Raw genomic sequence first — 13,123 nt, 5'->3', positions numbered from 1 at the left:
CCAGGTCACCCTGTAATCTCCTAACATCCTCCTCACATTTCACCCTGCCACCCAGCTTTGTATCATCAGCAAATTTGCTAATGTTACTATTAATACCATCTTCTATATCATTAATATATATTGTAAAACGCTGTGGACCCAGCACTGATCCCTGCGGTACCCCACTGGTCACCGCCTACCATTCTGAAAGTGAGCCATTTATCACTACTCTTTGTTTCCTGTCAGCCAACCAACTTTCAATCCAAGTTAATACTTTGCCCCCAATACCATGCACCCTAATTTTGCTCACTAACCTCCTATGTGGGACTTTATCAAAGGCTTTCTGAAAGTCCAGGTACACTACATCCACTGGATCTCCCTTGTTCGTCTTCAGATTTACATCCTCAAAAAATTCCAGAAGATTAGTCAAGCATGATTTCCCCTTCATAAATCCATGCTGACTCTGACCTATCCTGTTACTGCTATCCAGATGTGTCGTAATTTCATTCTTTATAATAGACTCCAGCATCTTTCCCACCACTGAGGTCAGACTAACTGGTCTATAATTTCCTGCTTTCTCGCTCGCTCCTTTCTTAAAAAGTGGTACAACATTAGCCACCCTCCAATCTGCAGGAACTGATCATGAATCTATAGAACTCTGGAAAATAATCACCAATGCATCCACGATTTCTAGAGCCACCTCCTTCAGTACCCTGGGATGTAGACCATCAGGTTCCTGGAACCAAGATTTATTGCTTGTCCCTAGTAGGCTTTGAGGTGGGGGTGAGCTGCCTTCTTGAATCACTGCAGTCCATGTGCTGGAGGTAAACCCGCAATGCCCTTAGGGAGGGAATTCCAGGAGTTTCATCTAACAACACTGAAGGTGTGGTGATATCTTTCAAAATCAAGCTGGTGAGGGGCCTGGAGGGGAACTAGTGAGAAATGGTGTAGCTTCTGCCCTTGTCCTTCTAGTTGATACAGGTTGTGGCTTTGGAAAATGTTCTTGAAGCATTTGAATTTTGGAAGTACACCTTGTTATATATCTCGTTCACAAAGCTGCTACTGTGTGTTGATGACAAAGGGAGTGAATGTTGAGAGTGGAGGATGAAGAACCAGTTAAGCAGGCTGCTTTATTCTGTAGTTAACCCTCTTTTCACTGTTGAGCTTCTTGAATGTTGTTGGTTCACTGGCCTCAAAATGTTTCTCTCTCCACAGATGCTGCCAGACCTGCTGAGCTTCTCCAGCACTTTGTTTTTATTTCATATTTCCAAGCACCTACAGTATTTTATTTTTCTTACATTCTTGAATGCATCTTGTAGATGGTGGACAGAGGAGTCAGGGGATGAGCTAATCTCTGCAGTATTGCTAGCCTCAGATCTGCTTTTGCAGTCACTGCATTTATAGGTGAGTCCAGTTTAGTTTCTGGTCAATGGTAATCCCCAGGATGTTGATAGTGGGGTATTCTGTAGTGGTACATCCATTAAATGTCAAGGGGCAATTTTCTCGATTGCAAATGATCATTGTCTGGCATTTATGTGGCACAAATGTTTCTTGCTACTTGTCAGCTTGTTGTAACAGTCTTGCTACATTTGAATATGGATTGCTTCACTTCTCTGAGGACTCATGAATGGTACTGAACACTGTGCAATCATTGGCAAATATCCCCACTTCTGACGTTATGATGGAGGGAGGGTCATTGATGAAGCAGCTGAAGATGGTTGGACCTGGGACACTACCCTGAGGAACTCCCGCAGAGATGTCCTGGAAATGAAATAATTGACCTCCAACAACCACAACCATCTTCTAATTTGCCAGGTATAACTCCCAATAGCAGAGAGTTTTCCACCTGATTTCCACTGACTTCAATTTTGCGAGGGCTCCTTGATGCCACACTTAGTCACATGTAGCCTTGACATCAAAGTCCTGTATCTCACCTCACTTTTTTGTCTGTTTTTGAGCCAAGGCTGTAATGAGGTCAGGAGTTGAGTGGCCCTGATGGAACCCAAACTGGGTGTCACTGAGCAGGTTATTGCTGAGCAGGTGCTGCTTGATAGCACATTGATCCTCTCTTCGACTTTACTGTCAAGGTGGTATTGCTCAGTCATAGTATTAATACATGAAAGAGGGAGTTAGGTAAACATATGGGGGAGAGAGGAGCAGAGAGAGCATATCCTGACCAGATGGAAGGTAGTGCCTGTGTGTGGACCAGCTCATCTGAATATCCGACAGATCAATATCACCCCTTCAATTTTCAGGCAAAGAAACTTGCTCAAATCTGAGATGTTCAAGCACCTTCACATTGACGGGAGATTTTAAATTTTCATAATTTCAAATCCGTTCAATGGTCTTGTCCTTCTCAGTTATGGAGTCATAGAGATGTATAGATTGGAAACAGACCCTTCTATTCCAACTCATCCATGCAACCAGATATCCTAAACTAATCTAGTCCAATTTGCCCATATCCCTCCAAACCCTTCCTATTCATATACCCATCCAGATGCCTTTTAAATGTTGTAATTGTACCAGCCTCCACTACTTCTTTGGCAGCTCATTCCATACACGCACCACCCTCTGCATGAAAAACTGCCCCTTAGGTCCCTTTTATATCTTTCTCTGCTCACCTTAAACCTGGGCACTGTCCTATTGGACTGACTGATTCCCCACAACAGCTTCAGCTTGGCTCATTCTGAGGGAGGGTCAGAAAGACACTGAACAGAGGTCGCTTCACAAACACACACTGACACAACATACACTCACACAAACACATTACACACATACACACACACACACTGACACAACATACACTCACACAAACACATTACTTACACACACACACACACACACACCAGAATCAAGTTGATCTTCTGACCTCTCAAACCCAGGGCAATGTGACAAATTCTAGTACTCAGTAGAATTGGGGCGACATCCTATTCTGAAGGGAGTGGAACAGCCTGGAGGAGTTTGGTTGGTGTTACTCCTGACGTAAACAATATATGGAGAAAATGAGGATTCAGCAGCATCACAATTACTTCTTGCTGATTCATCAAAATGTTGTTAATTCCACTGGGAGAGGTGACAGGTCAGTTGGTATGTGACGAACGTTTCACTGGTGCTTCGAGGAAAGACAACAGTTAGCATTCAGTCAAGGCTGCAGAGACACTGTTTCCTCTGACCTTGGAGTGTTTGTTGAGGAAGTTTTACTTTCATTTCAAGACAGTAGAAGAAGCTTTATTTTTTGTTTACAGAGTAAAGGGAGCTTTTTGCTAACCCCATGCTGTCTCTTTCCTGGAGTGTTTGAAGGGGACAATTGAGAGGGAGTTTGACATTCCATTGAAAAGAATAGTGGGAGTTCTCGGGACTGTGTGGAAAAGCATTAACATGCATGACTTTTGCAAATATTGTACCAAATTCAATAAATATTTGTTAAAGCAAATGGTATTTTTGTGACGGTATACTGTTTCTGTGGCAACACAGCAGTGGAGTTTTAGATAGAAGAAAATTGTCTTGAGAAGATATTCTGAGCTGTTGATAATACCCCTTTAACTGATCATTCTGTGAAGTCAAAACAAATGAGCAGGCATATTATTTACTCAGAAGGAAGTGGCTGTTTAATTAATTAGTATTTTAGTTAAATAGAGTTGAGCGACTGCTCGAGTCAACTGCATTTTCCAAACTTACTGGTACTTCCTGTTCCCCAATCCCAGTATAAACTGGAATATTTCCCAATCACAACATGCCTTGGACCATTTAGCAGGCCGGATCCCCTCAGAACAGCTGGCACTCCATGAAAGCCACCACCAGAGGGGGAACTGTAAAGGGGGGCAAATAGGACACTACCCCCGGTCTGGAAGGGAATAGCACCCCGGGGTCTTGCATTTGTTTGCGCGTGAGTCTCACCCATGTTTGTTTGCCTGTATATGCAACACGTGTAAGCACATGTGAATCAGCATGTAGGTGACTGTGAGACCATGTCTGTGTATGAGCTGTCTATATGGTGTGTGTGTGTGTGTGTATCCTTAAGCCCATCTTTATGTATGTTTGCGTGTGTGTAACTGCATGCACATGTGAGTGTACACTTGTGTGTATATCCATCTGTGTGCACGTTCATTTGTCATAGTGTGTATATATATATGCATGTGATATCTTCAAGTGTCTATGTATCTGCATATTTGTTTGTCTTAGCTTGTGTGTCTATCTCAGCACTTGTGTGTATCTGTGTCCCTATATTGGTGTGCATGTATCTGGTTACCCCAATTGGCTTCGGATGCAGAATGAGGGGACAGTGCAGGCTCAACTTACCACACTAGCTGCAGTTACTGATGGATTCCCTTTCTCATCCTCTCCCCTCTCCTGAGGCCTGGGGACCCTCAGGTTAAACCACCATCAGTTATCTCTCTCTTTCTCTCAGTAGAGAGCAGGACTATGCTGACTTGACCTTTATGTATGCCAGTATATGTGTTTCTTTGTCTGTCTGTATTAATGTCAATGTGTCTGAACCTGTCTATGGGTATCTGTGCATGTGTGTGTAGCTGTGTGCATGTGCCTGCCTACATCTGTGTCAATGTGTGTATGTAACTCTTGATAACCTGGGAGTAAAATGTTAGGAACATACAAACAGGAGCAGGCCATTCAGCCCATCGCGCCTTCCTTGCCTTTCAATATGATCATTGGCTGACCGACCACTTCAATGTCGATTACCCACCCCATCCCCAATACCCCGTACCCCACTGCGAGTCAGAAATCCATCAATCTCAACCTTAAACATACTCAAAGACTGAGCCCTGTGTGGTCAAGAATTAACTATGTCTGTAGGCAACACCTTCAATGCTCTGGGATGATGATTATCACAAATAAATGGCAATGTACTCAGACCTGCCCTGATCATATTGAAGGGCAGAGTAGGCTTGAGGGGCTGAGTGGCCTTCTGCTGCTCCAAATTGATTCATTTATATTTGTTGACAATTGTTGGATTTCTTTGATCAATTTGTGCATTGGTCTTGATCTGCTTTGGTCTGTTTGTTTGGAGACTTCGGGCTGTCAGATTTATCATCAGTCCAGTCACCTCTGCCCTAACCCTGTGCAGCCACACCTGTCTCTGCACCTGATCTCTCCTCCCTGTCCCAGACCTGAGCCCTGGCCCATGCTGTGCTGTCTGACACAGACTACACTTGTACTTTCCAACACAGGCACTGGATGGTGATCACTGGACCCAGCTCTCACCCTCACTCATGGGCTTGCAGCCTAAAGCCTGACCATTAAATCAGATCATTCCTGATCTACAGCTTTTCTCTGTTCTTCCATATTCCCCCAAACTCCTCTCTGACAGAAATCAAATGGCCCAAAACTCAAATTGCCCCCAACATCATCAGGGAGAGAGTTCCAGACACTTCTCCTGCTCTCTGCATTTCGATTCATTCATGGGATGTGGGTGTCACTGTCCTGGGTCCGTCCCTAGTTGCCCTTGAGAAGGTGGAGTGAGCTGCTTCCTTGAACTGCTGTGGTCCACATGCTGTGAGTGAACCTGAAGGGATGATTAGATTAGATTACTTACAGTGTGGAAACAGGCCCTTCAGCCCAACAAGTCCACACCGCCCCACCGAAGCGTAACCCACCCATACCCCTACATCTGCCCCTTACCTAACACTACGGACAATTTAGCATGGCCAATTCACCTGACCTGCACATCTTTGGACTGTGGGAGGAAACCCACACAGACACGGGGAGAACGTGCAAACTCCACACAGTCAGTCGCCTGAGGCAGGAATTGAACCCGGGTCTCTGGCACTCTGAGGCAGCAGTGCTAACCACTGTGCCACCGTAGTGCTGTTAGAAGATAAGAGCTGGAGGCCATTTAGTCCTTTGAGCTTGTTCCACCATCTATTATGATAATCCCTGTTTCTGCTTTCCCCAACCCCATCCCAGACTCTTTGATCTCTTCAGCCTTAAGAACCATATCTAAGTTAGGGATGATGTGGAGGAGCCAGTATTGGACTGTGGTGGACAAAGTTAAAAATTATGCATTCTATTTTGCTCAAAAAATGCACAATCTGCAGGCAGTCAATGCAGACAGTCGATCCATGTAATATTTTGTAAATTCAGCTTTGGAAATAGAACCTGTCTGATTTAAATTATGATACAGACAGACTCAAACCTCATACCTTTAAGACACTGTCTGAGCTGAGCTAGTCAGAGAGTCACAGAGACGTACAGCATGGAAACAGACCCTTTGGTCCAACTCATCCATGCCGATCAGATATCCTAGTCCCATTTGCCAGTGCTTGGCCCATATCCCTTCAAACCCTTCCTATTCATATATCCATCCAGATGCCTTTTAAATGTTGTAATTGTACCAGCCTCCACCACTTCCTCAGCTCATTCCATACATGTACCACCCTCTGTGTGTGAAAAAGTTACCCCTTAGGTCCCTTTTATATCTTTCCCCTCTCACCCTAAACCTCTAGTTCTGGACTCCCCCATGCAAGGGAAAAGATTCTATTTTACTATCCATGCCCATCAAGTTTTTATAAACTTCTATAAGGTCACCCCTCAGCCTTTGACACTCCAGGGAAAACAGCCCCAGCCTATTCAACCTCTTCCTATTGCTTAAACCCTCCAACCCTGGCATCATACTATCACCATTTTTAAAAAAAAAATCTTAAGTTATCTCAAGAATGTGACTTAAAAGAAGTTCTGGGATTTACATATTCATGAACCGAAACCTGCAACTCAATCTAAAAGATGAAAGACTTAACAACAATCCAGGTTTGTTCAATATATCATTTCAGTCGCATGACACTGTGATCTTTTGCTATAAATTATGTGACTTATTATCCTGCTCCACAACCATCTGATGAAGGAGTGGTGCTACGAAAGCTAGTGCTTCCAAATAAACCTGTTGGACTATAACCTGGTGGTGTGTGATTTATAACTAAATTAGGGAAGGAATTCCAGGATTGTGACTCAGTGACACTGAAGGAATGGCCTCATTTGCCAAGTCAGGATGGGTTTGTTCTGCTTTGGCTAATATCCCACATTATTGGGTGGTAGGGAGTGTTACCGCTGGAGGATCCAGTTTGTACAGCCTGTCCCCAGAAATTAACCCTTTCAGGACTGGCAGAGTTGCTGTCCCTTGCCAATGCAAGCATTTCCCTCCTGAGGAGTGGTACCCAGAACAGAACTCGTTTACTCCAAGTGGGCTCCTACCTCTTTACAACTAAATCATTACTGCCACCCCTTGAGGGAAAAATCTAACATTTCAACAGCTCCTTTGATTATATTATGAACCTACTCACTAATAATAAACAAATTGTTCACTGAAATTTTCCAATCCCTCTCTTCCTGCTCTGAACCACTCATTCCAGTTGACCTCACACACAAAACATATAAATGAGGAACAGGACTGGACCATTCAACCCATTGACTGGATTAGTGGTGCTGGAAGAGCACAGCAGTTCAGGCAGCATCCAACGAGCAGCTGCTCGTTGGATGCTGCCTGAACTGCTGTGCTCTTCCAGCACCACTAATCCAGTATTTGGTTTTCAGCATCTGCAGTCATTGTTTTTACCCCATTCAACCCATTGATCCTAACCTGCCATGGCTGGCTGGTTAGCTGGATGGCTGGTTTACAGCACAGAGTGACGCCCACAGCGTGGGTTCAATTCCTGCACTGGCTGAGGTTACTATGAAGGACTCTCCTCTGAACCTCTCCCCTCAGCTGAGGCATGGTGACCCTCAGGTTAAACCACCAGCAGTCATGCCTCTCTCTTGATAGTTACAGTACAGCCCAGTGGGACAATGGTCATTTTACCGTTCATTCACTAAGTTCTTCATAGATCCAGAAATCGTCTCCGCTCCACTTTCTTGTCTACTCCCTTGTCAACTGAAGAAGCTCCTGATGAAGGGCCTTTGCCCGAAACATCGATTTCCCTGCTCCTCCGATGCTGCCTGACCTGCTGTACTTTTCCAGCACCACTCTGATCTAAACTCTGGTTTCCAGCACCTGCTCCTCACTTTTGCCCAACTGGAGAAACGCTCTAATTCAGCCTAGAATATATTCAACTCCCAGTCACCAGTGGTCTTTGGGGAAGAGAATTTCAAAGATTAACGATTCTAAAGAAGAAATTCCTCCTCACTTCCATCTTAAAACAGAAACCCCATTATTTTGAAATCCTGATAATTCTGCTCCTATGTCTTATTTTAAATTAACCTCTTCACAGCCACCCTGTCAAGCCCCTTCTCAATCTTACGTGTTTCAACAAGATCACCTCTCAATCCTCGAATTCCCCTGTCTTCTCCACTTTTCCTCATAACACAAACCTCTTGATTCCAGGAATCAGCCAAGTGGACCTTCACTGAATTGTTTCCAAAGCATGTGCCATCTTGCATAAGAATTAGCTAGTAAATTTGCATATGACACCAAAATTGGAGGTGTAACAAAGAATGATAGCTTCAGATTACAATGGAATCTTGATGAGATGGGCCAATGGGCTGAGAAGTGGCAGATGGAGTTTAATTCAGATAAATGTGAGGTGCTACATTTTGGGAAAGCAAACCTTAGCAGGAATTATACAGTTAATGGCAAGGTCCTGGGGAGTGTTGCTGAACAAAGAGACCTGGGAGTGCAGGTTCATAGCTCCTTGAAAATGGAGTCGCAGTTAGATAGGATAGTGAAAAAGGCATTTGGTATGCTTTCCTTTATTGGTCAGAGTATTGAGTACAGGAGTTGGGAGGTCATGTTGCAGCTGAAAAGGACATTGGTTAGGCCACTGTTGGAATATTGAGTGCAATTCTGGTCTCCTTTCTATCGGAAAGATGTTGTGAAACTTGAAAGGGTTCAGAAAACACTTATAAGGATGTTGCCAGGGTTGGAGGATTTGAGGTACAAGGAGAGGCTGAATAGGCTAGGACTTCTTTCCCTGGAGTGTCAGAGGCTAAGGGGTGACCTTATAGAGGTTTTTTAAATCATGAGGGCCATGGATAGGATAAACAGACCAAGTCTTTTCCCTAGCATGGGAGAGTCCAGAAATAGAAGGCATAGGTTTAGGGTGAGAGGGGGAAGATATAAAAGAGACCTAAGGGGCAACTTTTTCATGCAGAGGGTGGTACATGTATGGAATGAGCTGCCAGAGGAGTGGTAGAGGCTAGATCAATTGCAACATTTAAAAGGCACCTGGATGGGCATATGAATAGGAAGGGTTTGGAGGGATATGGGCTGGGTGCTGGCAGGTGGGACTAGACTGCGTTGGGATATCTGGTCGGCATGGACAGGATGGACTGAAGGGTTTGTTTCCATGCTGTACATCTCTATGACTATGTTCGTGAGATATTGTGTCTGGTGGCCTGGATTGGTGCAGGTGGGGCAGTGCCCAGAGTGCCAACAAGGACAAAACTCACTGCCAGCAGCTCCCCCACATTCTTAGGAATGGCCAGGTAAACCCTGGACTTGGTTCCATGTCAGGTGTACAGCTCCTTTCATGGGCTCAATATTCTTAGTCATTTTGGGTGCACACTCAAAATGGTTGGACATACACAGTAGATAAACAGGAGGCTGGAAGAACACAACAAGCCAAACAGCAACAGGAGGTGGAGAAGTCAGCATTTCAGGTGTAATGCTTCTTCAGGACAAAGTCCATTCGTCAAAAAACTCTGTGCATCTTTTGCAACACACAGATTCTTGGAAGTGGTGGTCACTAATAATTGGCCATCATGTACCAGCCAGGAATTTGGGTATTTCCTAAAGTGGGATGGTATTTGCCATACAAGGACAGCTCCATACCATCCGTCATCCAGTCTAAACTTTGAAGGCAGGCTTGAAGAAATAGGCTACAGCATCACTTGATACCAAACTGTCCTGGTTCCTGTTAGAACCACCCCTCATACAACTACAGGCATAGCTCTAGCAGAGTTGCTGACGGGGAGAAAGTTGAATCTGATCTTCCTGGATCGGGAGGGAGGGTGAAATAGCATCAGGAATGCCAACACTGGACACAAGACTCCTGTAAGCAAGAGACAGTTCACTTCATGGTGTAGGAACCACAGGAATGGCCCTGTATAGGTATGGAGCATGGTCGATGTGAGGCCTGGTCCAGTGATGTATAAAGTTCGAGTCGGTGAGATGGTCCTGACCAAGCACCTGGACCATTTGAAAGCTGCAAACTCACAGACGGTGCAGGAGCAAAACATCCCTGGCCCCTCGAAGGCCTTTCTGACCGTTCCCAAACCCGAGAGTTCTCCCTCTCCGTCAAGCACTGAAGGTACCTCGGAATTGGAGATGGACATAGGGATATTGCTGCCTCGATGCCTTTGTTGCCTGAAGAGGAGAATGAATTTCGGGGAGGTTGTGTTGCAGCTATACAGGACATTGGTTAGGCCACTGTTGGAATATTGCGTGCAATTTTGGTCTCCTTCCTGTTGGAAAGATGCTGTGAAACTTGAAAGGGTTCAGAAAAAATTTACAAGGATGTTGCCAGGGTTGGAGGATTTGAGCTGCAGGGAGAGGCTGAACAGACTGGGGCTGTTTTCCCTGGAGCGTCGGAGGTTGAGGGGTGACCTTATAGAGGTTTACAAAATTATGAGGGGCATGGATAGGATGAATAGGCAAAGTCTTTTCCCTGGGGTCGGGATTCCAGAATTAGAGGGCAGAGGTTTAGGGTGAGAGGGGAAAGATTTAAAAGAGACCTAAGGGGCAACGTTTTCATGCAGAGGGTGGTACGTGTATGGAATGAGCTGCCAGAGGAAGTGGTGGAGGCTGGTACAATTGCAACATTTAAGAGGCATTTGGATGGGATATGAATAGGAAGGGTTTGGAGGCATATGGGCCGGGTGCTGGCAGGTGGGACTAGATTGGGTTGGGATATCTGGTCGGCATGGACGGGTTGGACCAAAGGGTCTGTTTCCATGCTGTACAACCCTATGACTCTATGACTCTATGAGACACTCCAGGCGCAAGAGGTGAGCTAATGTGTGTTACACACCGTCCAGATCCGAGGCAGAGTCGGATGGTACCTCAACCACCCCAGGAGGAGCAAGGGGATAAAAAAGGAACTGGCCTGTGCCTTCAGACTCAGGGGGCAGGGATGTAGTGATTGTAATGAGGTCAGCCAGGTGGACCTCATAGAATATGAGTTCCCTGATTGGGGCTGTTAATCTGGTCCAATCAGGGAGCCCTGGCTGACAAATATAAACAGGAGTGTCAGAGGTTCTGTTCACTCTGAGAGCTGGCTCTAAGGGAGCTGGATTGGTGCCAAGGACACTCTAAAGGGTGACGTGGTGATGGGGTACCAGCCTCTGTGAAGCGATTTCATCAACATTCTATGCTAGACAATTCTACAAGTTTATTACCACTTGAGTGAAAACATTTTTCCACATCTCATTTGTAACTGGCCTAGTGTGTATCCTGAAACTATGTCTAGACTCTCTAAAACCAGGGGAAATATCTTCCCTGTATCTAGTCTGGTCAGCCCTGTTTCAATTTTATACCTTTCATTCAGATTCCCCTCTCATCATTCTAAATTTGAGAATCAGTCTGTCAGACAGGGGCAGACTGGATTGTTTTATAATTTCTGGAGTGAAGATGGAATTGCTGGCTGCAAGGGAACGAAAGGAGAGACAATCACTGGACTTGGGCTGACATTGAGAGCAGGAACTTAAACAGGAGTGGGAGGCAAGTTTACAGTCTGCAGAGGAGCAAGATTTATGATAGAGAGAGAGAGAGAGAGAGCAGGAGAGGAAGAGAGGGAGAGGGAGAGGGAGATAGAGAGGGAAAGCTGCATTTGAGTGGACCAGGCCTCACAAGCGACAAGAGTTTCATCTGCATCTTGACAAATTCTGCGACAGCCTCTGCTGAACAAACGTGTGTCCTTCACAATCCAGCAGCTCTGCCAAACTCAAGGCTAAACACTCCAGCAAATACAGAGGGAATGCAGTCTCCTGTACTTCCCCATGCATCCTGCAGCTTTTTAGATCATCCTGTGAATCAGCTGCCCCCAAATCCCAGCAGAACCGACCTGTGCACTGCTTCAGCTACAGATACATTATGTCAAACATGCTCCCAAAGGCTGGGCACACACACAAAATAAAACACAATTACAACCATTCGTCTCTCCTGCAGAACCTCCCAGCATGCACAGAAAGATCCCATAGAAGATGGGGCATTGGGGGCGCATACAGTGTCCCCTTTAACCAGCTGCTGCATCGCATATTGGGTCCAGCTCGACCCAGAATGTCTTGTCTCTCCGTTGGGTGGAGGGAGGAGAGGATTTAATTCATTATTATGCATTATTTATATGCTTTTTTGTAAAGAAAGGAAGCATTAAGCAACACCTCCCTCCTCTCAATGTGAATTTATTCTCTTCCCTTCCCCACCCCCTCCCCTCTCTCTGGGGAGGGGGTGTTTTAATGCCTCACTTACCCAGGACCCCAGCGGTGCTTGTTCGGTTATCAGCCGCCTCTCCCATCTCCTTGGCCGGCTGAGGGCTCCGCTCCGGCTCGGTGTCCTCTCTGCCTTTGCTGGGAACCGGCATCTCCTGCTGTTCACATGGGGGCCAGGGGCTCTTGATCCGCTCTGTCTGCTGTGGTTCCTCTGGGGATGGACATTCCCCCCTCAGCCCTCCTCCTCCCCAGCCCTAGCTCCACACCTCCCCTTTTTTGAACGCTTTGTGCAATTGTCTGCTCCTGATGAACAAAACACCCGAAAGACTCTCACACACACACACACTCTCCCTCTCTTTACACACACACACACACACCACTGAGAAATAGCAAGGTTAACAGATGAAAGCAAAACGCACCGACGGATTAATCATCCGCTTTGTATCCCCGCCCGAACCAGAAACAATGAGAGAGAGAGAGAGATGGTTAATAAGGGGTTTGAGAGGACGAAGTGGCGGAGTGAGAGAGAATAGTGGAAGATGAGTCCATGAGAACACACATTACGAGGGAGTCTGGGCTAATTTTGAACTCCCATCACACATGCAGGAGGGTAAATAAACAGGAAAATTTAAATTGAGCATACTGGTGTTTTCAGGAGCTCTGTTTGAGGTACATTATAGTATGTGCCATGCACCAGTTTCACAGGTTTTTCCTGTAGTTACTGAACCTTTCCCCAAGGGCTCTCTCCCTGTTGGTTCTTTCTTGAGTCTGACAG

General features: G+C 45.6%; 1 protein-coding gene across 1 annotated transcript in view; it reads right to left on the bottom strand.

The window, feature by feature from the left end:
* Positions 1-12,868, bottom strand: part of ano8b (anoctamin 8b) — a 123,317-nt gene extending 110,449 nt beyond the window's left edge. Inside the window, exon 1 of the mRNA XM_072594405.1 lies at positions 12,389-12,868. Within this exon, the coding sequence (XP_072450506.1) occupies positions 12,389-12,500 (112 nt within the window). The 5' untranslated portion in view covers positions 12,501-12,868. The remainder of the gene's footprint in view (positions 1-12,388) is intronic.
* Positions 12,869-13,123: the final 255 nt, after the last annotated feature.

Source organism: Chiloscyllium punctatum, chromosome 24 (genome assembly GCF_047496795.1).
Source record: "Chiloscyllium punctatum isolate Juve2018m chromosome 24, sChiPun1.3, whole genome shotgun sequence".
Classification (NCBI taxonomy): domain Eukaryota; kingdom Metazoa; phylum Chordata; class Chondrichthyes; order Orectolobiformes; family Hemiscylliidae; genus Chiloscyllium; species Chiloscyllium punctatum.
Note: the sequence above shows the minus strand (reverse complement) of the source record. Positions and strands in the feature narration are given on the sequence as shown.